Genomic DNA, 25,680 nt, shown 5'->3' with positions numbered 1-25,680 from the left:
TATGAATATTTGTTGTTATTTTGACATGTTAATCACGACCAATCCAAATTTTTCAAGAAATAAAAAAAATTGCCGTCCTTTCCCGCCAAAATTTTTACCATCAACTTATCATTGAACACGATCGTAATACAAATACCTCACACACCTTCACACACAATGCACACACCTACGTATAAACCAAAATGATAAAAAAGGGTGGTTTTCCAACTGTACCAAAATGGAGACTTCTCCACTTCTAAATGACACTTCCAATTTCCAAAGTATGTTCTGCAACAGGAGAGTGTCAACTCTCCCTTTTCCTGACGGACTTTATTTGCTTAGGTCTGGTGGGCTTGGCGTCTCCCAGGTGATTATTATTTGCCACCACCACCAGTCCTGCAGCCGCACTGTTGTCTTGAGATGCTAAGTATTGGTAGACCCGTCAGGCGTTTGCCCTTTTATAGACCAGGAAGCAAACGTGCAGGCTCTTCATTTGATGTTAGTGATACCGCCGCCGTACCGTGAACTCACTCTGCAAACATACAAAGACAGTGTCGGAGACAACATTCAGTAGCAGCTAATAACACAAATACGTGTCACTACTCACTGTTAACACACGTCAATAAACGACGCAAATTAGTCGCAAACGCGGAAGTGTTTGCTAGCGTAGTTCAGCTAATCGATACTAGAGGTCAGTCACAAAAAATAAAGTACTTAATTTATAAAAAAATATCAATTATATTAACTATGTAACAATTCTAACACTTACTTTTTACTGACACGTTTTAAAATAATTAATACTCTTAATTTTATAATAAATTAGATTTGTAGCTGTTGTGTAACTGTCAGTTGACAAACAAAAAGTATCAATTGTCACAGCTCATAAGTGACAGTTGATAGACCAATAGAATAATTTAAAATAATTCTATTGTGTTGAACAAGTGTTATTACTTTTTACAAAAATTTGTGACTATATTTATAAATAAAGTTTAAGTGCTTATTAATCAATAGAATTTTTATAATTTAAGTAAAACGAGATGTCCTAATCGTAATTAAACCCACCAAACGCATTTAAATAATATACATGTGATGTGAGCAACTGTACACAAGACAAGGTAATTTGATAGATTTCGTTTAGATATTCATTTTTAATTAAAAATTCTGAATATAGATGACTCATTATTTATACAGAGGACACAACTTGTTAACAAGGACACTTCATTTAATGATAAGAATTAGTCAAAACAAATTATTTGTAACTTTAATCGGAGTGATAACATAGTAGTTTATATACGTACATTTTAAAAAGGTCCATTAAGGTCGAACATTTGCGGACATACACTAATGTACCAGATATTTTACAATTGAATTTTAATAGTCATATATATAAGTTTTGTTTGTACAGCAAAAACTTGTTTCATAAATGGTCTCATCTTTGTAACCACCTATAATTTTTGACTATGAGTAGTTTAAAATTGGGCTAATATTACAAATTAAAGTCAAAGTCATTTATTCATATAGGTAACACAATGTACACTTAGGAATATAAAAAAAAAATTATATATATATATATATGAAATGCTTCTGATTTTACATTTACTGCCAATTTTTTCAAGGGCGTAGAACGGAAGAGAAGAACTGGCTATAAACTCTCCGCCAGTCTTTTTAATCACCAAGTTTTTTGTTTTACACAATGTTTGTATGGAGCTGCAACCATTACACCATGTTCCACATTACATCTTAAGTAATAAATTATAATAAAATAAATTAAAAACAATGATTTGTCTTATCTCAGCAGGAGGCATGGTGAAATAGGAGCATGCACTTACATTCTCATGGGAACACACAAATACATAGTTGAAATAACTAACATCACCGCATACACAAATTCAACTTATTATATCATATAAATATCAATTGAATATTATGTATTGAGTTAGACTTTACAATTATATATTTCTGTTCAGTTTCAGTTTTCAGTTTCTTCTTCTCTGATAGGGTTTATGTTAGAATATAGGTTTTGTGACCAATATTAGCAATGGTATATAATATTATTGTCAATTTAAAAGAAAATGAAATAAATCCTCAATAATTATGCCCTAATCTTTTTATTTACCTTATTATATTTTCATTTTCACATCCACACTCTTACTGGAAGCTGCATTTGCTTATAATTTTTATTTATATAAACAAAGGGTACTTACACCCTTCTAAGGTCTGGGTCTGAGATTTCTGTATCCGTTTCATTACCATTTAAGAAAAAACCTTAAGGCAAATAGGCGGTGAGCTTTCTGTGCTAGCCTTATAATGTTTTGCGTATACTTTGCCGTATGAGCATGTGTTATATGTGTGCATAGACAGAAAGTCACAGGTGCACTGTGATTCGAATGTGCAACCTCAGGGATGAGAGTCACTGATGTCAAAGTCAAAAATTCAAAATCATTTAATCATATAGGTAACACAATGTACACCTATGAACGTCAAAAAAGATATATATATTAAATGCTTCCAATTTTACATTTACTGCTAGCTCTGAAATCAAGGGCGTAGAAAAGAAGAGAAGAACTGGCAATAAACTCTCTGCCACTCTTTTTAATCACCAAGTTTTTTGGTTTACAGTTAACACAATGTTTGTGAGGAGCTGCAACAATTACACCATGTTCCACATGACATCTTAAGTAATCAGTACTTAACTAATCACCATGTCACTATATACAGTAATAATAATACAAAAATGCAGTTTCTATAGTGTTATAGCGTTAGTTGGCTTGTACATATAAATTCTGTAAAATTTTATAAAGATAATGTATAATACAACGCTAATACAACTACTTATATTTAAATCTAAAATGTAATGACCACATTCTATCACTAACATCGACCCTTTTTCGCACTCCTCTACTGCTTCATTTAAGAATAAGTTAAAACTCTTAATGTCTTAAGCCTTGTATCTTCCTTGTTTTTTTTATAGCTGCTAGTTTAGTGTTAGATTTTGTGCTGTCATGTTTTGTCTTGTTTTATTTTGTATTGTATTTTTTATTAGTGAAACTTCTTTTGTGGATATGTATGTGTCTATTTATTTTATGTTTTACATTTATCTTATTTTTTCTGTATAGTGATGTATCTGTTTAGTTTCCTAAATAAATAAATAAATAAATCTGTCTGTATGATCTAAAACTACTAAATAAGAAACCAGTGAGCAAGTCTGGTTGAGCTGGATACAAATATTAAAATTTATTATCATAATCAAGTAGCGCTACAACCCAATAATTTAAGCCTCAGTTTTAGTTTATAGATGAATGATCAGCCATAAATATATGTGTCCATACCACGAGTGACTGACAGACCACATAGACAAAAGTGAATTGATTGATTGAATTGGTTTCAATTAATCTATGACTGGTTTCAGCGACTCACATTTGCTTATTTTTATTTATTATCTTAATATATAGTGATAACAGTGACCTGTTTGTTTTGTGTAATTTAACTCTTGAACTAGATTTGGATGAATCATTTGTAAATTTATCATAGCTTCATCGCTTAGATTGACAACCAAATTAAATTTATATATGCATAGAAATAAAATAATAAATCAGTGGCGCTACAACCTTTTTAGGTATGGGCCTCAGATTTATGTATGTTTAAGCACTATAGGGGCAGGGGGGGGGCTTTGATTTTCTTATTTAGTACAAGTACCAGTCAACAGTAATTATTTACTTTTTTACACATATTACCCACACATTGTCAATGCTTGAAAACCTACTATTATTTTTGAGAGCTTTGTTAACTTTTGCTGACAAAAGGGAGGTGGGGGGGGGGATTAAGTAAATCTGCATACGTAATACCTGAACGGCCCCTATCTGTTTTATGATTTGTCAATGTAATATGCAAGTCGGTGACCAGCCTTTGCCTGATTGCACATATATCTGACGGCAGGGTCAAGGGTATTTTTTTATTTATGTGTTTGAATTTCAGATGGCTGATTATCACATCCGCGAGGCAGCGGAGTCGCTAATTGGCAGCATGTCCCAAAGGCCGTACAGAAGTTTGGGTATATAATTTTAATAATAAAATCCACTCGCCATTTTAAAAACGTTCGTTCATGGTTTGATTCCCGGAAAGACAATACTGGTGTTTTTTTTATTTATTCTGGGCGTCGTATACTACCAACATGAATCAGTTTTTAAAGAAAAAAGGGAAATTCTAGACTTTTATTCAAGAAAATAATACAATATCTTAAAAGGCCGGCAACGCACACGCGAGCCCTTTGGCAATGTAAGTGTCCATGGGCGGTAGGTATTTCCGAACCTATACCACTTCGAATCCTTAAAAAGAGCGTACTAATTCCTTAAAGGCCGACAACGTATTTGCGAGCTCTGAAATTGAAAGGTTTCTTGGGCATATCACTTAACATCAGGTGAGCCTTACTGTCCGTTTGTTATATAAAAAAAATGTCAGTTGCCAAACTATTTTATCTGTATGAAGTTTGACATACTTGACAGCGCTCAAACGAGACTTGTTTCCTTCCTTATCAAACGCGTAGAATAAGAAAGAGATTCTCCCTCTCACTCTCCCGTTCAGCTTCACCTGACATCCTAAAATATTTCCAGCTCAATCGCAGTCCGTGAATCTCTTGTCCGAGGACTTGGTTGCGGGTCACAGGCCTCAAGGGAGCATGTCCAGTATACGAAGATTTTTTTGTCTCTTTGTCACGTTCGACCTCCTTTTTACCAGTCTGATGTGGCTTATATGTGTTGTGGTATGTATCTGCTATTTTATTTATAACAATCTGCTATTATGTATAACAACACTATTTATAACACTAACCTGCGATTTTCAAAATATGCTGCTATTTTTTTTAATATTACAAGTATTTATCACTAAATACTGCTAAAAAGCAGAAATTCTCAAAATTCTACCAAAGGCTGTTATTTTTAAACGATTCTGATATAAAAAATGTTGCCATTTAATTAATAGTATTTAACACAACGCTGATATTTTTAGTAAATTGTGCTATTGTTAAAATTCTACTATTAATAAAAATAATAATACGTACAGTGGAAACTCTTTATACATCATTCGTTACTGAAAAGCTCTATATATATATATATATATATATATATATATATATATATATATATATAGAGCTTTTCAGTATAGAGCTTGTCATATATATAACGTAAATATATTTGTTTGATATAAGGGTGCGTACAGACTATGTAACATATTATATAACTTGTGTTTTATAACACGTCCACATTATGTAACCTTGTTATTCAACATTATAACATAAAACAATACTGTACACATTAGAATAACAATGCAATATAACAATGTTATATAACCATTTTAAATAACAAAAGAAAAACAAAAAACGTAGATGCTGGGTTCGTCCTAGGCCCTAGCATACATATAAATAACATGTTATTATAACATGTTTTATAACATTCAGTGTCCACATTATCTGAAACATGTTGTATAGCAATGTTGTATAACATGTTATGTTATATAGTCTGTTCGCACCTTAACACAAAACCCATACATTCTCTTTATAACGCAACAGCCATTCTCTATTACGAAGAAATATTTTCATATTTAGACATCAAAACATTCTTAAGTTTATAATCAGCTTACAAAACTAACCTATTGAGGTGCCTAAATTTCTAAGAAAGACACTTGAGGTCATAAACAGCCATCTCGCCTTTGTTATTGTTAATTGCATTAACTCTTGTGCCATTATTCGTAGATTACATTGCTTGTAGGAAATTTTGGTCTCAGTTACTAAATGCACAATCGTCACCTATCGTGTATTATCAGTCGTAAACAAACTTTGAAACTGTCAATATGGCCAGTAAACAAAATAATTTACTTATTGATAGTAGTCAAATTAGAAATTATTGTAATTTGTTTTTTTGTTGTTTTTTCTCTTCGTTCCGTATAACAAAAAAAAATGTATTTACGTACAACAAACGACCACATTTATACATAAAACTATCGTACCTATCTATAAATTTGTTTTTTTTTTGTCATAACTCTTCTGTTCGAGGGCTGATTTGGATGGCCGAGCTATTAAATGATTCGTATGTTTTTTTTTTGTTTTTTTATGGCTCTGGCACGATTTGTGCATTAGCAATTTGTGCTTGTCTTTAGAAATTCGACCGTGTCCTTCATGTATGGTTTAGGCACTCGCCCGGTACCGCACAACCCTCCCAAAGGCCGAGAACAAATTTAAATTAAATTAAAACTTGCCCTCGAACCGGGAATCGAACCCGGTACCCCTCACCTAGCTGCCACTTAATAAGACCGCCAGGCTATGAGACCCCCGATTCGTATGTTAAGGTCCAGGTCTTTGACCTGGTCTGGTGGTGAAATGGGTTGCCATTTTTATTTTAAAGTTAAAAATCATTCAATCATATAAATAACATAATGTACACTTATGACTCGTCAGTAAAGAAATACATATTAATGCTTCTAATTCTACATTTACTACGTTTATTACCTGTTCTTCTCTTCCGTTCTGCGCACTTGGTTTGAGAATTTGTAAATGTAAAATTAGAATTCATATATTTTTTTGGACGTTCATAAGTGTACATTGTGTTACCTAGTATATGAATAAATGATTTTTGATATACAATTATAATATTAATATATAATTAAAATATTTTTATTAATTTTCAGATGCGTGGCGAAACATTAATACAAATATTTACGAGAGAGATTATACATTATGACATCAAAGTGTCATTATTCGATATAGTACTGGTTGCAATATTAAGATTTTTACTATTAATATTATTCTACGCCATATTATATATTAATAATTGGAGTGTGATAGCGGTGAGTACTTTTTTTTACTTTTTACATATAAATAAATCAGTGGCGCTACAACTTCTTTAGGTCTGGGCCTCAGATTTCTGAATCTGTTTCATGATCATTTTTCGATTTAAGAGGCAAGTAGGTGATCAGACTCCAGTGCCTGACACACGCCGTCAACTTTTTGGGTCTTGGTTTCCAAACGATGTTTTCCTTCACCGAGCGATTGTTAAATACGCACATAGAAAGAAAGTCCATTGGTGCATAGCCAGGGATCGAACCTACGACCTCAGGGATGAGAGTTGCACGCTGAAGCCACTAGGCCAACACTGCTCTGCGATATAATACTTGTTCTCTCTTCGAAGACTTAAAGCAGCAGCATCAGAATATGGGTATCAGTTTCGTGGTCATATACAAAGACTAAAGAAGCTTGGTGTATGGGCAGGAGGCTCATCTGATGTTAAGTGATAACATGGACACTCAATGCCACAAGGGCCTTTTAAGAATTGGCACACTCTTTTCCTCTAGAAGTCTAAGTAGAATTGGTTCGGAAATACTTCAGTGGGCAGCTGGTTCCACATAGGCAAAAACTGCTTTGAAAAACGCTCAGTTGTGGAACGTTGAGGAGACGTGTAATGAAACTCAGCAGCATCCGAACAACTCTAAACACTCCATGTTAAATGCGGGGGTCATGCTGAGTGACCCCACATTTCTATGCAACGCCAAGGGGTCAAGCTCGGAATCATCAGATCATCGATTCGAAACGCTCTTCGTAGAATACAGTCAAGTGGAAAGAGCTGGTACTGAGTACTGCTCCCTGGGGCACCGCATGCTTATAAAGAGTGAATTAGGTCCACATGGGGCACTGTTCTCATCTAGGGAGTAAGTACAGGTTTATTGTAAAAAAGTTCAAAATTCCAATGAAACTTTTTTTTTCAGCTCACAACGAGCGGTACGTGTGCCTTTTTGATCGCCAAAGTGTTCGTGTTTGATGTAAGTATCAAATAAAAGTGTTATTGAGTCTCTGTATAAAATTTACCCTTAAATAGTGTTATGGAGTAGAATAGTAGTGAATTTATTAAAAAATATTAGAAGTCACGTGACAAAAACTGGTCACAGATTAGTCGAATGCTTGTAAATGTCTTTGGCGAAACCTTTTTACAATAGCCGAGTATTCTCGGAAACACCCGAATTATTAAATCGTAAGACTCCTGAACAATGCACTTGCATTTTGCATCTTGTTCGAAAGAAATACGAGTTATTACCATGTTGTGTTTTGTTTTACACAATGTGTGAGCTGCAACCATTGCACCATGTTCCACATGACATCTTAAGTAATTAATAATAATACCACTAATAAAAAACTATCAGCAGGAGGCATGTTGAAATAGGAGCACGCACTTACATTCTCGTGGGAACAACAAGCAAATACATAGTAGAAACAAATAACATCACCGCATACACGAATTCAAGTACGACCAGTCACCACAAGTAGCATGGTCAGCCATCGGCCCCCTCGCCATATTTTAGGGAGAGAGACAACTCGACGCCTTAAGACTTCCGTTCCCATTTTTTCTTTAACACGAAATTCTGCTTCCAGTGGCCCAATGCGGCCCAACCAGTGTACCAGGTGTTCCTAATCCTGGCTTCGTTCACGTTGTCCTGGGGCGAGGCCTGGTTCCTGGACTTCAGGGTGTTGCCTCAGGAGTTGCAGGCGAAGCAGATCCTCGAAGCCATCGGTAAGAACTTTAAAAAAATTGTTTTCACTGAATTCAAAGAGGTTTATCATTTTGACTTGACCAAAGCGTGTGATAAAGTAAGTCATGCTTATAGAATTAAATTATTTGGTCTAAACCAGTGTTTCCCATGCCCCATCTTAGCTTTTCTAGAATTCGTATGCCTATATACCATATAAGTTTTAATATTAAAAAAAAGAATTGATTAAGAAACTCAAATGATAGGTTTTAGGAAGAAATTACTTATGAATTGTTGTCAAAACATATTTTTTAATAAATTCAATTCCGAATACATATTTTTAATAAATGTTCGAATTAACAATAAAATTGCCCCCTGTGGGTTAGTTTGCCCCCTTAGTTTAGGCACTGGTCTACACCAAGGACCGTATCTATAGTCAATAGTCTTTTAAATTAAGTTTGACAGCCCTTAAAACGAGTCTAAAGATTTGGACCCAAGAATCACCCAGAAAGGAACAGTTTACTAGTCTGAATTTTTTGAAGTCACTTTTGTGGAGACCCCAGGGTTGCCCTAAATTCAGGGCTGGAATCAGATAAATCCAGTGGTGGTTGGCTTGGTGGAAAGCGACTCTCATTCCTGATCGCAACCAGGCTGTGAAATGTGACATTGTAACTCATAGAAATGGTCAAACGTATTTCAAAAGGTCATGAAATTCTAGTAACTCATGGAGCGACAGAACGCACTCCGCTTTTACCTGCTGGATCCACGCATGGTGGGTCCACAGTGAACTGGTTCTCGCCCGTGGAGACGCCGGAGTCCAGCCCGAGACCCAGGATGCCTGGGGAACAGGTTATCTTGACGCAAGATCAGGTATGTCCGATTCTAGAGTATAAGAATAAAAAAGATATTCATTTTCTAGTATCAAATCGAACTTTAATGACGTCACAGTGCTGTAAACAAAGGTGGTAGAGATCTCGGATTCCACGATAGTTCGCTTTCCGTACAGAATCAGTGGTAAATTTATGAGTCCCAAAAAAATTATCCGTAGTATCACTACATAGTATAAAACAAAGTCGCTTTCTCTGTCCCTATGTTTGCTTAAATCTTTAAAACTACGCTACGGATTTTGATACGTTTTGTTTTAATAGATAGAGTGAAGAGGAAGGTTTATATGTATAATAACATCCATTAAATATGGATAGAGAAATACTGTTATTTTGAGGTTTCTAATGCGATGTCGTAATCGTTATATTTAAATTACCCATGGTTCTAGGTGATATCTTCATCTCCTGAGATAAATCCCTTACTGCTTTGACAACCTTTATCGTACGAACACTACGTGGACGGCCAGATCTTTTTCTGTCACAAACAGACGAGATCTCATGGTACCTATTAATAGCGCGGATATATATAACATACAATCGTAATATATATAAATTACGTGTCACGTTGTTTGTCCGCTATGGACTCCTAAACTACCAAACCGATATCAATCAAATTTGCACACCGTGTGCAGTTTGATCCAACTTAAAAGATAGGATAGATTACATCTCAATTTATACCCGCAATATTATTTTATTGCAAAATATTTGTTTATTATTTGATAGTCACAATTCTAACAGATGGCGCTGTGATGAAAGTACCAACGTTTCACATAAGCTACAATTTACTGGCATAACCACCAAAAAAGCATAGTGGTCTCCATGACTGGTGTTCTCCTACCGTTTCCCTTGAATAGTTTGCTACTATGTAATATAACAAAAACCTTAGCCACAGCAACGCTTGGCCGGTGTGCTAGTATTATTACATATATATAATACACAAATATTTGTCTAATACCAAGCCTATGGAGAGTTTTAAAAATCGCATTTGGCTCCATACTTTGTGTAATGCAATGACAGCGATTCGGTTCTCTTTATCACCCCACTCCATTTTAATATCGCAAAATATTGTACAATGTATTGGCGCCAAAATGAGAAATACAAACAATCATATAAAAATGACAGATTCCAAATTCAAATGTAATATTTTGTTTATTTTTAATTGTAACAGTATTTATGGCTAGACTAAGTTTATACGCGATTAACTCCAAAACAACCGAACGGATTTTTATACAGTTTTCACCTATTATTGTGTGCATATTGAGGAATATTTAGGTATAAAATTAATTAGGGTTTTATATAAATTGACTGAAATATAACGATTTTTGTTCAAGAGACGCATGGCTAACATCGCCAAGGTTCGTTTAATAATTGTTTAAATCAAATCCAAATCCGATAAGTACTTTTTGAAATCAATTATGATTATCTTAACTTCAAGGTAACATATAATCTAATTAATCTAGACTTAGGCTGATACTTAGAGACATTTAATGACAAATTGTTTTTGTCTTTCAAAGATAATTTACGAATGAAGCAATGTCGATGTATTTATTGCAAATATCGCTGCCCCTTCTGGTGCTTGACCAGTCGGGCCCAAGCCAAGGTCCAAATCTGGGACACCCAAGCGCTAGACCATGGAAAAGCCTATGCTGAGCTAAGCCAAGATATCCAGAAGTATTTGAAAAAAGCTGAAATTTCCAAGACACTTTCCAATGTTTTAACAAAAAAGAACTGTTGTTGGCCTCTATGATCATCATCAGGGAACTGGTTAAACGCGTTCTCCAATATCTTGTCTATGCCCTTTATAAATTTGACGATTTTTTTTATAGAACCTCTTTAGCCCCCTAAGGGGCAGCAGGCTCACCTGATGGTAAGTGATACAGCCGCCCATGGACTCTCTCAATCGCAGAGGGCTCGCGAGTGCGTTGCCGGCCTTTTAAGAATTGGTACGCCTTTTTCTTGTAAGACCATAAGTCGAATCGGTTCGGAAATACTTCAGTGGGCAGCTGGTTCCACATATTGGTGGTGCGCGGCAAAAACTGCTTTGAAAAACGCTCAGTTGTGGAACGGCGGACGTCGAGGTGATACGGGTGGAATTTCGTATTCTGCCTCGACGTCCGATGATGAAACTCAGCTGCAGGTATTAATCCAAACAACTCCTCTGAACACTCTCCATGGTAAATGCGGTAGAAGATGCAGAGTGACCCCACATCTCTACGCAACGCCAAAGAAATGTTTAAATGATCCTAATCCTTGGGATTGGTTTGCCAGTTCAAACAATTTGTATGACTCAAAACTTGGCGGTTAAAAAGAGTGGCGGAGAGTTTCTTGCCAGTTCTTCTTGCTTCTACGCACTTGGAAAACTGGTAGTAAATGTAAATTTAGAATCAATTTAACACCATTGTGTTGACGTTCATAAGTGTACTTGTATACCTTTATGAATAAAGTTATTTTGAGTTTGAGAAGTTCCTTTACCGGACTTTTTGCCTTCTTCACATCCTTCCATCCTGCCCTTTCGCCCCACTCTTGTTCATCAAGCATAAACGTCTCTCCACTGCTCTTTCTCTTCGTTTTGGCTGTTTAGCTATGGCTCGGTTTTTCATTATTTCTCTTTGTGATTCAATATTTCTTCCACACATTTCATTTTCTATTGGGAAATACTCATTGCCATGTATAATGTATATATATATATATGTATGTTCTTGGACAAAGGCATGGAGGTCCAGTTACGAGTTAATCTAAGTCTTCCATCATCGGATATAGGGAATCTTAAATATTTAACGTAATACACGATGTTTAAAGGTACTTGTTGATTGATTGCAGTCAATTGGAGTTCAATTGGTCAATTGATAATGTTGTGGTCTAATCCCTGTGACCCTAATCCCTTTGACCCTAAGGCTGATCAACCGCCTCATGAAACAGATACATAGGACCCTGACCCATACCTTACGTACGATGGAAGATATCGTGAGGAAACCTTAGACCCTTAGAAGGCTGATCACCTACTTGCCTATTAAGAAACAGATACATATATTGTAGATACAAATAGTTGTGGTTATGTAATTTAATAATTTTCATTCGATATATGACACATGTCAAAATACCATGTCATGTCAAAAACTCATGAATCATATCACATAATTCCGTATTGTATAGATGTCATAAAGATTAAAAAGACATATTTTAATTTGAATGTAAAACATTAATCTAAATAAACATCGTTTTGATTTTATTTTGGTTAATAGGTACTTTTCCACACACAAATAAATATAGCTATAGATATAAATCACCTGCATCATGAGCATACCCCACATACACACCTTCACGCACTTACCCTCACTTTTACACCATCATACAACACAACCAAATTAGGTACCACTTAGATAAACGTATTGAATAGTTTTTATTTGTTTGTTTCCTTTTATAAATTCTTGAACCATTTTGCAGTTAAATGTATTATTATGTATTCCATATTTGGCTATATTTTTAATGTAATTGTTTGTAATTGTATATAATTTATGTTAGCTGTAGGTTTACAAAATAAATAAATAAATAAATAGCCTATTTATTATTTAATTAATGCAAATAAATTAAAAAATGTATTAAAAACAATTTGAAATATTTCGCATAGATGTTCGATATTTAAGATTAGGAATGCATCGTTCGATATTTAAAATTAGGATTTTTTTTCTGTCTGTCTGACTGTTCGAAATTTGAATTAGGAATTAGAATTTTTCCAATTTTGCATCCTAGCACACTTCGCCATAGTTCGATATTTAAAATGAGATGTTTTTTTCTTAAACGTTATGTAAAATTGGTTTTAGAACACGAAGACAGATTGTATACTTCTGTTCGAATTTTGAATTAGGAATTAGAATTTTTCCAATTTTGCATCCTAGCACACTTCGCCATAGTTCGATATTTAAAATGAGATGTTTTTTTCTTAAACGTTATGTAAAATTGGTTTTAGAACACGAAGACAGATTGTATACTTCTGTTCGAAATTTGAATTAGGAATTAGAATTTTTCCAATTTTGCATCCTAGCACACTTCGCCATAGTTCGATATTTAAAATGAGATGTTTTTTTCTTAAACGTTATGTAAAATTGGTTTTAGAACACGAAGACAGATTGTATACTTCTGTTCGAATTTTGAATTAGAAATCTGCGCCTAATCCTAGTACACTTCGACATCGTTCGATATTTAAAATTAAGAATTATTATTTTCCATTCATAGTATCATAATATAGTTTAGTTAAATAAAGTTTACTTAAACATCACAAAAAAAATATTTTATATAATTAAAGAAATGGACATTTTTTATTTTAAAATGTTGACTATGCTAACTTCAGGTTGTCGGTTTTTTGTGACGGTGTGCGCGCGCATCAGAAGATGTATAACTTCAAAAATCATACGTTAATTCATCTTTTTTTAGACTGCTTGGAAACCTAACCTAAAAAAGGTGATTCGACGGCGTTCCTCGTCGTTCCAACGACATGGAAACTCACTTACGTTTTTTGCCTGGATTTGAACGAGCTCAAGGTTAAGCATTAGGCATTGCATTAAAAACAATTTAAATATTCAAACAACAAATTTTTTCGTCATATGTAATTGCTCTGCCATGATCACTGATATTACAGTAAATCAAAATACAGTAAGTCTACTGTAACGAGAAACGGTATCCAAATAACGACCACCTTTATTTCCGTTGATTTTATTGTGACAATTTTCTGTAAAAAATCATGAGATCCTAAAAAATGCATTAACATTTTGCTTCCCCAGTCTAGTGTTATTAAAAACGGTAAAAATTCACTTTAAAGATAGATACCTACGCCATTAAAAAGTTCTTAGTAATTTCAGTAGAATTGAGATTTTTCACTGACCGCTGTAATCTCTCTTAATTCAAATTTAAAATCCAACACGTTTTTGACTTAACCGAGTTTTACGTAGCGCTAAGCTTAACTCTGAAACTTATCTTAATTCATTCAATATGAAAATCTACTGTATTTATACGGTTTTACTGTAGCTGTTTGTAATCATACAATATCGAGGCAATAAACAAAGGATGTGATCAGTCGCGTGTGAGTAAGCGTCGATAACGCTGTCCGTTCGGAATTCGAAAATTAATTTTGTAGTGGCCATTTTGTTTTAACGTTGGTTTGTCATTCAATTTGTGTTTTTGTGTTGGTTTTGAACTTAAGGCTTCCATTGTTAAGCGGAATTTAATATTTAGTTTAATTTATATTCGATATTTGAATTAAGAATCATCATTTTCAATCTTATTGCAGTTTGCATCGAATATTAAAAATAAAGAATTATTATTATTAATTCGTCGTTATAATTGAAATTGATTATAGCACACGAGGGCAGACTTCATAATTTGAATTAGGAATACGCCAATTTTAAATCCTAGTACACGTCTACATAGTTCGATATTTAAAATAAAGAATTATTATTATTAATTCGTCGTTATAATTGAAATTGATTATAGCACACGAGGGCAGACTTCGAAATTTGAATTAGGAATACGCCAATTTTAAATCCTAGTAAACTTAGAGTTCGTTCGATATTTAAACATAAAAATTATTTTTCATTATAATATAGTTGTATCAACCGAATATATCGTTTTCTAAATTTGAATTTAGAATTGTTTGAACGTTGCCCATTTAAATTATTATATTTAGACTACAGTGGACTTTTGAAGCTTCGACAGAGATCTTTGTTCGATTAAAAAAAAATTGAATTATTTTATTATTCACTCGAGTTAATGCCAATGTAAAATCAATTTAAATACAACGTTATAAAGACATTACTCGTGATTACTAATTAACGTAAAATACTCTAAATCAACAGCATAGAGACTTTTTTTGCAAAAGTTAGTTTGTGTTTTGTTTCATTCCGTATTGGGACGTGTTCAGATTTTTAAAGCACTTAGATTTAGATTAATAAAACTAGATTTTAGGCGCATTTCGTTAACCTATTGACACTGGCTGTACGGAAGTAAGTCTTGTAATAAATAACCTTGAATATACGTAGTAATTTATACACTCAGAGACGTTCATTAAGTCTTAGAGTTAATTACTCATGATTAAACGGAATACGTAGAGAAGTCGGTTAAGCTTAAACAACGAAGGAGGTTATTAACATTTTGTTTGTTTGTTTAAGGTTCCTCTATAGGTTCGAGGTGGTAAATGATTCAAAAATGTAGTTTCGCAAAAATTTAATAAAATATGCGAAAAATTATCGACCATCGACCTGACCTTGGCTCGAATCTTAGAGGTCAAGGCCATGGTAAAAGGAATTTGTTAATAAACAACATTTTTATTGTTTGGTCTTTTTGATTAGAGCAGTGTTGGTCTAGACTCATCCCTCAGGTCGCAGGTTCGAACCCCGGCTCACCAATTTAATGCGCATTTAACACTCGCTCGTGAAGGAAAATATCGTGAGGAAACCCAAAATCTCGACACAGAAAGCTTATCACTTGCCTATTAAGAAACAGATACAGTTTTTTCTGTATGGGGTCTAAACTGCTTTGATCATTTTTATTTCAAAAGGACCCACCTTCGACCTACAATGTTCCTTTGTACATATTAAGGTATTACGATGTTTTCGCTACAACCGTTTAGGTCTGGTCCTCATATCTGTTACTTAATAGGCAAGTAGGTGATCAGCCTTCTAAGGGTCTAAGGTTTCCTCACGCTGTCTTCCTTCGTACGTGTAAAGGTATCACGATGTTCTCGCTACAACCGTTTAGGTCTGGTCCTCATATCTGTTTCTTAATAGGCAAGTAGGTGATCAGCCGTCTAAGGGTCTAAGGTTTCCTCACGATGTCTTCCTTCGTACATATTAAGGTATTAGGATGTTTTCGCTACAACCGTTTAGGTCTGGTCCTCATATCTGTTTCTTAATAGGCAAGTAGGTGATCAGCCGTCTAAGGGTCTAAGGTTTCCTCACGATGTCTTCCTTCGTACATATTAAGGTATTACGATGTTCTCGCTACAACCGTTTAGGTCTGGTCCTCATATCTGTTTCTTAATAGGCAAGTAGGTGATCAGCCGTCTAAGGGTCTAAGGTTTCCTCACGATGTCTTCCTTCGTACATATTAAGGTATCACGATGTTCTCGCTACAACCTTTTAGGTCTGGTCCTCATATCTGTTACTTAATAGGCAAGTAGGTGATCAGCCTTCTAAGGGTCTAAGGTTTCCTCACGATGTCTTCCTTCGTACGTATTAAGGTATCACGATGTTCTCGCTACAACCTTTTAGGTCTGGTCCTCATATCTGTTACTTAATAGGCAAGTAGGTGATCAGCCGTCTAAGGGTCTAAGGTTTCCTCACGATGTCTTCCTTCGTACATATTAAGGTATCACGATGTTCTCGCTACAACCTTTTAGGTCTGGTCCTCATATCTGTTACTTAATAGGCAAGTAGGTGATCAGCCTTCTAAGGGTCTAAGGTTTCCTCACGATGTCTTCCTTCGTACGTATTAAGGTATCACGATGTTCTCGCTACAACCTTTCAGGTCTGGGGCCTATGTATCTGTTTCATGAGGCAAGTGGGTGATCAGCCTCTGCCAGATTGGGTCTGATGCCGGTGTTACGAACGGTTAAACATAGACTCCTCCAAACTCCACAGCCATGGATGACCTCATGGATGAAGCTTTGGTCATCACTGGTCTATTAGGGTGCTATTGTGTACTGAGGCAAAGAGAAATAGGACATTTTGAATATAATATTTCTTGGTCTATATGAATATTGATTAATACTATATCTCGTTATCGCGATAAGAACGTTTACGATTTACATATCAATTTGACCCTTCTATCTAATAATATTAGTACAGTAACCTCCGTATAACGCGGTAGGAAGCGCGTTGTAGGAGTGTTATCATAAAACTGTTTTTTTTTAAATTATAAAACTAGGAACACGAAAATTGAATTGGAAATCGCGTTATAAGAAAACGCGTTATATTGGGAAAATATCGCGTTTAACGAAAACGCATTGTGTGGGGGAAATATCGCGTTATACGAAAACGCGGTTCGTGGTAGAAACCGCGTTATATGGGGGACGTAAATCGCTTAACAAGGAAGGGCGTTATATGGAAGAAATATCGCGTTATGCTAAAACGCGTTACGGGGGAAACCGCGTTATATGGGGACGTAAATCGCGTTTTATGGGGGATGTATCGCATCAAACGAAAGCGCGTTATGTGAGAAAATTATAGCGTTATACGTAAACGCGTGACGCGGGAGAAACCGCGTTTTATGGAGGACATAAATCGCGATGCACGAAAAGGCGTTATATGAGGGATTACCTACCAAAAAAAAACAGATTTTCAGCTTTTCCTCGATTTCTCTGAAATGCCATTATTATCATACCATCCTTGGGAAATCTCATTCCTAGCAAAAAAATCATCAGCATCATTATAAATTGCTTTTAATTATTTTGGAGACAATTTTCTAAGAGGCACTAAATCGTGTTTATCTACTTTCACAATATATAAAATAATCTTTTGCAATGATAAGGTACTTAAAAGATAACTGATTTGTTCAATATCTGTTATTGTATATAAACTTCGTTTCCATATATACTTATTACTTAACCTACCTTTTTAGTACATACCAACATATGATTTACTATGCTACCTCGTAGAGACCGGCCGACCTTGTATTTCCGGAACAAGATCTGCACTTCCAATTTTACTATCCATAAAAACCTTTCTCAGTTCAAGGAAAAATATACTGAATTTTGTGATTTATTTTTAAAAGCAGCGTCGTTGGTAGAATTCCTGTGCACCAATGTGTAACACTACGTAACATCTATCATGTACTTGCCTCATTAAACAGATACATAGGCACTAGACCTAAACGATTCAATTGCTGGTTTTTTTATAATAAAAACACGTGGCATTTTAATTTACAATTCGTCATTAGAAATAAATTATTTTGCATAAAATATAAAATACTAATATTTCATAAACTCTCTTTATGAAATTTTTATTTTAAAAAAATAGAATTTCTATAAGGTAGGTGGTTCGCCCTTCTCACTCTCAATCGCTCTCTCCCTTTTCTTCGACAAAAACGCTGCACATATTCGTGACGTTCCGTAAAAATTTTACCCCCATGCGCCTAAAGAAATTTCACTTCAAAAAACTTAGGTTAGAGGTTACGATGATGATGGTGACCCTAAAGGTCAAAGCACACATATCAGCTCGGAAAGGGATCGCCATCGTATCACCTCGAGCCGTTCAGTATTGTTTGTATGAAACTCCCTACTGCAACGCACACTAATCGGAATCGTAACGTAATCGCCTCCCCTCGGTACAGGCTTCGAACCGCGATGCGGTGCGTGGTCAACTTGCAGTTCCCGCGCTTACGGCTCGTCGTCCCCGCGCTTACGGCTCGTCGTCTGAGCGCTTATGTCTCTTCGTCCACCCTTACCCCTGTCCACTCCCACGACACTCCTTGCTTTATTTATATTGTGTACCCAATATCTTTTTCTTAGATTTTTGCTATTTTCTTTTTTCTCTTCATCAAGTGCTAGCAATCTCACTTATTGTAAACCGGGACATAACCGTGCGCTACACTTAACTGATCTGGTGCCAACCAGATCAAGCAGTGGTCGGCGAGCCGTAAGCGCGGTGTTGCCTAGCCGTAGCCGAGTTGACGTAAAGGAGCTGCTGATACGCTTTGGCTACGTGCATACGTTAGGTTGACGCCTGGTTGACAGCGGGGCGAAAGGCGATACGGTGACGATCCCTTTCCGAGTTGATATGTGTGCTGTGACCTTAAAACGCGCTATCGAAGTATTTCGCGTTGGGTTTCTGTCGGTGGTTAGACTAGTAAACGATCCTCCCTTTAGGTCGATAGAAGAGTATCATCATCCTTACAGTTAAATTATTCTGAACTACTATTATTAATAAAAGAAAATTTGTTTAAAAAATGATTGAAGTACTTTGAAATATCTTTGCGTGTACCACAGATTACAAATCGTACCAAAAGTAGTACAGTTAATAAACATCGATATTCATTAAATAAGTCTAAACAATATACATGTACAAACATACGCATAAGGAACAAAATTATAAGCCTTTATGGAGGTACAGATAATAATACATATTTATCTTTCTTAACACTCTTGACATCATTGAATGAAGTCAAACAAAGCCTTTTGAACAAAGAAAACATTGTTTGTCCTCTTCACTCTGATACAATTTCATATATCGCTTTCACTTTAGTCGTACCTTTACGGTGAAGTAATAGAACCATAGATTATACACATAGAAATGGCGTCAATAGACAAATCGCTTAATGACAGCGAGGTCCAGAAGCATCTTAACGAATTGGAGAATGTTGCTACTGAGGAGGAATTGGAGAAGAAGTTGGAGAAGTGGAATAAATTTGGGTTCAATGTGTCCAGTTGGATGAAATATTTGTTTAACAATGACTCTGGTGAGGTGTTTAAAGCTGAATGGTTGTCTGTGAGTACAAAGGAAGAATTTGTTCAGAGTTATATGAAAGAAAGAAAGAGAACTGTTTTTTTTTATAGAACAGGGGGTAAACGGGCAGGAGGCTCACCTTATTTTAAGTGATACCATCCATGGACAACGCCAGAAACGCGGTCGGCCTTTTAAAGACCCTAAGTCGAATTGGTTCCGACATATCTACCGCTCATGGACACTAAATGCCATAGGGCTCTCGGGTGTGTTGCCGGCCTTATAAGAATTGGTACAGTCTGTAAAGGACCCTAAGTCGAATCGGTTCAGAAATACCTGTCGCCCATGGACACTCAATGTCATAGAGCTCCCGAGTGCGTTGCCGGCGTTTTAAGAATTGATACATTCTTTGTAGGACCCTAATATCGTATAGATTCTGAAATACCTGTCGCCCATGGACACTCAATGTCATAGAGCTCCCGAGTGCGATGCTGGTCTTTTAAGAATTGGTACGGTCTGTAGATGACCCTGAGTTGAAATTGTTTCGAAATTCTTCTGTGGGCAGGTGGTTCCACTTAATGGTGGGGCAAAAGCTGCCTGAAAACGCTCAGTTGTGGAAGGTACGTCGAGGTGATACCGGTGGAAGTTCCTATGCGACATTTGATGAAATACAACACAAATACTCTGTCAAATGTCAACTAAGGTCAAATCATCCTTAAAGTAGTAAACAAAAGGTGGAGTGTCCACTGTGTGAGTGTAACCCGGACACCTTTTACCCATCAAAACCCTGGAGCCATGCACCTACATGATTGCAGCATCCAATGTATATTTCCAGATAGACGAATACAAACGCCTCGCGGAGGAGAGTATGCAGGACGCGTGGAGGGTGGTCCACGCGCCATCTTGGAAGTTGGAGAAGAGGGGGTCGCAAAAGGGTGATATTGTGGAGTCAACTCAGACTGAAAAGTTCGGGAAGGTGTATCGATTTACGGTGAGTGGATGTTTCAAAGTATGGTTCATACTTAGATGGTTTTCTCATATCCTGACAGGTTTTTTCTTAGTGGAGGCAAACGGGCAGAAGGATCATCTGATGCTAAGTGCTCTCAAGTGCGTTGCCGGCCTTTTCAGAATGGGCACGCTCTTTTAAGGGCACTAAATCAAGTTGGTTAAGAATTACCTGTCGCCTATGGACACTCATATTGCCAGAAGGCTCGCAAGTGCGTTGCCGGCCTTTTCAGAATTGGCACGCTCTTTTAAGGGCACTAAATAGAGTTGGTTAGGAATTAACTGTCGCCTATAGACACTCATATTGCCAGAAGGCTCGCAAGTGCGTTGCCGGCCTTTTAAGAATTAGTACACTCTTTTTTCATTCCCAAGTCAACCCCAACTTGAGCCTTTGACATTCTCCATCGTATCACTTAACATCAGGTGAGCCTCTTGCCCGTTTGCTCCAAGTTCTATATAGGGTTCTGCTAGATGCAATTGTGAACGTTGGAGATCAGTTGGTAACCAGTAGATATTCTACTTTTCTATTCTTCCCATGTGTCCATTACCAGAGGGATTACTTAACATACAGTTCGTATATACAGGGTATCGTGGACTGTCCAGCCAAATTCCTGTACAACGAGTTCAGAGACAACTTAACCAGGCTGCCGGAGTGGAATCCCACTATATTAAAAAGTGAATTGATTAAAGTAAGTGTGAGACTCTAGATGCTTAAGGCAGGTCAACTTGGAGAAGCCTGGAGTAAAGTGGTAAGAGACCACTCCTCACTGTACCAAGTAATGTCCCAAGGGGCTTAGTGATGCCGAAGATGCGACAGCAATAAATAAAAAACCTGTGGCACTCGGGGACTGCCGCGGTAAAGCTATTGCATAGCATTTTGTATCAACTTATGCAATTATAATTATTTATTTATTACCGGCCGCGCTTACGCTACGTCACCGATCTCGTCTGAGGGATGTGAATACGCAGTATGCGTTCTGTGCCACTCTAACGCACCTGCACTACGTCACCGATCACGCCAGACCAAGTGAGACGCAGTATGCGTTCTGTCCCGCTCTGACGCGTATTGGCCACACCTATATTACGTTATCGTGTGTTAGGTTTTTATTTTCGTTACGGAATTTCTTGATTCGCTCGCCGCACTCAAAGCCCGCGATAAAATCTATGCAATAGCTTAAAAATAGCCCGTATTTGAATACAATAGTTCAAGACGCCCGACGGAGTGATGTCCTCCAAATTCTTCCATTTATCTCTGTCTCTCTTCGCTTCCATTTTGCACTATTTCCCTGCTATTGTCAATCTAGAAAGCAAATAGGTGATCAGCCTCCTGACACACGCCGTCGACTTCTTAGGCAAGCCAGTTTCCTCGCGATGTCTACCTTCGTTCGAGCGAGTGTTAAATACGCTATAAAGTCCATTGGTGCACAGCCGTGGTTGTCTCTCTCAAGGAAGAGAGTCGCAAGTAATAAATATTCACAAAACAGGAAGTAGGTCCCGGCGTGGACTTGTCGTACCAAGTGACAGCTGGTGGGGGTCGCGGGATTATCGCCCCACGGGACTTCGTCATCCTCCGCCGGACGGCGCCATTGAGTAGTGACGGGAAAGTGACAGATGACACGCCATCTAGTTTCATTAGCAGCGGTGTCAGTGTCACTGTGCCCGGATACCCACCGCATCGGGATATGGTCAGGTATGGTTAAATGGGTTGAGGCAAGTACGTGATCAGCCTTTGCCTGATTGGGTATAATGCTGGTGTAGGCCAGTCATTATAGTAAGTTCACCTCGGAATTCGAGATACCCAGCTGTAAGTCTGTAAATACTTGTATATTGACACCCTAAAAGTTGTCTCAAAACCTACATATGGTAAGGGGACGTCCATAAATTACGTGAGGTGTTTAAAGGGGGGAGGGAGTCGAGTCAAATCTCATTTAATCTTACGTTGGAGAGAGGGGGGGTCTCGGCAAATATCACGCAATTTTTTTTGTGATTGAAAAAAAAAATTAGGAAAACGGTTGACCCTAAAGGCCATCTCTGCAACTTCCCGCTAACTCCATACCTAAACGCTCAACATTTCACTTATTTTGTTTTAGTCGTAAATAAAAGCACGAAGCAATTTTTTTTTCTTTTTACAATAACAATCCAACGCGTTTACGTAAGAAACCCACATTTTGAGAAATCTCACGTGAGATTGGGGGTTGGGGTTGATTAAAATCTCACGACATCTCACCAGGGGGGGAGGGAGTCACAGAAAATTTAAAAAAACACCTCACGTAATTTATGGACGCCCCCTAAGGTGTAAGCAACTATTAAATTTCAAGGTCAAAGGTCACAAAAATCGGTTTTTTGCGCTTTTTTAGAAATATCTCATTTCCTATGGGTTTTTTGCTATTTGTATTTATTATCAATATTGTAGAATACAAAATTCTCTATAAATTTTGTTTAAAAAATTTTTTTTACGGTGAACCGTTTTCGAGATAGAGGGCGGAGAGCGCGCGGTCACAGCATCACTTCAGGTCAACCGGTGCCTCCGGTCAAAAACGCGCCATATATAGTTGATGAACTATCAATAAATCAATGATTATAAATATTTGTCAATTTTTATTAACTATTATATTATATTTTATCATTTTCTTCATGCATTAAATCTATATCTATTCAATAATGTAAAAACGGAGATATACTCGACTAAAAGTTTTGATAATTATCCTCACAACACCTTACCATATGTAGGTTTTGAGACAACTTTTAGGGTGTCAATATACAAGTATTTACAGACTTACAGCTGGGTATCTCGAATTCCGAGATTCTTACCTAATTTAAGCTTAAATGACTGGCCTAGTGTTACGATATTTCGCACGTGCACAGTAGAATCTCGGAGATGAGAGTCACACGCGCATGCGCTGTATATTATTTAAAAATATTTTTCCTCATTATTGTTGAATATAATTATGTTAACTATTTCATAAATACTTATATATTATAGAACAATTACACACGGGCATGGCTCATCTGAAGTTAAGTGATACCGCCCATAGACACTCTCAATGCTAGTGCCGGCCTTTTAAAAACTACAAATTGAAAAGTTTCTTCCGTTTCAGCAACATTATTCAAAATTAATTATTTAACTAAATAGTTATTCAACATTAATTATTTAACATATTTTCATTTCGAATCAGTTATTTCTGATTAGGTAATTTATGTTCTGAATGAATCGATATATTATCTATTTCAGGGGACACAATAAAGTTGGCTGTTGGTTTCTGACCCCCAAGTGGGTCCAAACGCCAAATGGCAAAGTGGAACAGACAGTCTTCCAGTGGCTTATGTGCTGTGATCTTAAAGGTAAAATCATGTACAGACATACAAAATTTTTCTCTTCACTTTAAAATTATTTTTCCTGTTTTTAAAAAAATATTATTTATTTGTTAAACGTTGATTTTGAAAATGCTAGAACTAGGTTCTATGTTTGATCTTTTATATACAATATATGTATATTTAAAAATAACACAACCTTTTTAGGTCCGGGCCTCAGATTTCTGTATGATCATTTGTCAATCTAACAGGCAAATGATCAGCCTTCTGTGCCTGACACACGCCGTCGACTTGGGTCTAAGATATGTCGGTTTCCTTACGATGTTTTCCTTCACCTTACGACCGGTTGTTAATGCGCACATAGAAAGAAAGTCCATAGGTGCACAGCCGGTAGTCGAACCCTCGACCTCAGTCAGGGATGAGAGTCTTTATAACATACCTATTAATTGACAGATCATGAAACAGGTATAGAAATCTGAGGCCTAGACCTAAAAATGTGCTACTGATTTATTTAATTGTTTTTTGTGGTATTTTAGGTAAAATACCACAGTTCGTGTTGGACGCGGCTTTCGCTACTGTGATGTTGGACTATATTGTCCATGTGAGAGCATTTGCGGCTAGTTGTAAAGCTAAAGGCATGTTTTAAAGTTCTAACTTGAAGGGTTTTTGTACGAATTTAGATATTTAAAGTTCCAATATTAAACACGTGCAATTAATGATTTTAAATCATTATTCGACATACATTTTTAAATTTAAGCCACTAATGAATAAAGATTTGTTATTCAATTTTTGAAATTAGTTCTATGTTTAACAAAAAGTTTTTATGTAACTGATTTTTTTTCAATTATTAATTGTAAGTTTTAATGATATATAAATTAATGATGATTTTTGTGGAACTTTAAATCATTATTTGTAACATTTTCTAAAAATGAAACGTTAAAAGCAATGATAATATCTAATCGAATTTTAGGGTTTTTTGACTATGCTTTAAAATTTCATTCTTTGTTCAATGAACGAAAAGATATTTAATTTAAAAACATCACATTTCCTTCAAAAATTAAAAATGATTATTTAAAAAAAATTGTATTAAATCATCGATCAACATAATTGAACATAAAGGAAAATATTTTTCATTAAATTAACGATTTTACTTGAAAAAAATTTATTTGTGACATAAAAATCTTCTGAATCGAATTATTAAAATTTTTTTCACTGGACGAATTAATGTTGTAATATTTATTTTTATACCAAAATAAAAATGTTTTTTAATAAATCATTAGTTAACGACTGATTTAAATAAGAATTATCAGTTTGTATGTAATTAGGCTTCCAAGTGAAAGTGTATGTTTGTCCACAAATTTCTCGGTAATTTTTTGACTTTGAGACTTTTTTATTGGGTCATTAGTTTAATCATTAATTTGTTTAATTATATTCACAATTTCGTGCATTTTTAGTTGCTATAAGTGAATTTATGTAGAACGTTCTAGAATAAAAGAGGACACCCGCGCCTAACCCTGCTAGAAATATGTAAGTTAAGCTTTAATAAAGGAAATTTTATATCG

At 35.9% G+C, this 25,680-nt stretch overlaps 1 protein-coding gene across 1 annotated transcript; it reads left to right on the top strand.

The window, feature by feature from the left end:
* Nucleotides 1-896: 896 nt before the first annotated feature.
* On the top strand, nt 897-25,680 carry LOC125062423 (steroidogenic acute regulatory protein-like). Its single transcript, XM_047668347.1, has 12 exons — nt 897-1,094; nt 3,955-4,030; nt 4,590-4,738; nt 6,658-6,816; nt 7,732-7,785; nt 8,393-8,531; nt 9,206-9,357; nt 20,637-20,792; nt 21,391-21,495; nt 22,291-22,496; nt 24,039-24,148; nt 24,655-25,680. Exons 2-12 carry the CDS (start codon nt 3,955-3,957, stop codon nt 24,762-24,764), a joined length of 1,416 nt encoding a protein of 471 aa, XP_047524303.1. The 5' UTR covers nt 897-1,094; the 3' UTR covers nt 24,765-25,680.

This window comes from Pieris napi, chromosome Z, assembly GCF_905475465.1.
Source record: "Pieris napi chromosome Z, ilPieNapi1.2, whole genome shotgun sequence".
Lineage (NCBI taxonomy): Eukaryota > Metazoa > Arthropoda > Insecta > Lepidoptera > Pieridae > Pieris > Pieris napi.
Note: the sequence above shows the minus strand (reverse complement) of the source record. Positions and strands in the feature narration are given on the sequence as shown.

Coding starts and splice junctions, on each gene's coding strand:
- LOC125062423 (XM_047668347.1), top strand. CDS start 3,955: ATGGCTGATTATCACATCCGCGAGGCAGCGGAGTCGCTAATTGGCAGC. Junction 4,031..4,589: donor AAGGCCGTACAGAAGTTTGG/GTATATAATTTT, acceptor AAATATTTCCAG/CTCAATCGCAGTCCGTGAAT. Junction 21,496..22,290: donor TAAAAAGTGAATTGATTAAA/GTAAGTGTGAGA, acceptor TTCACAAAACAG/GAAGTAGGTCCCGGCGTGGA.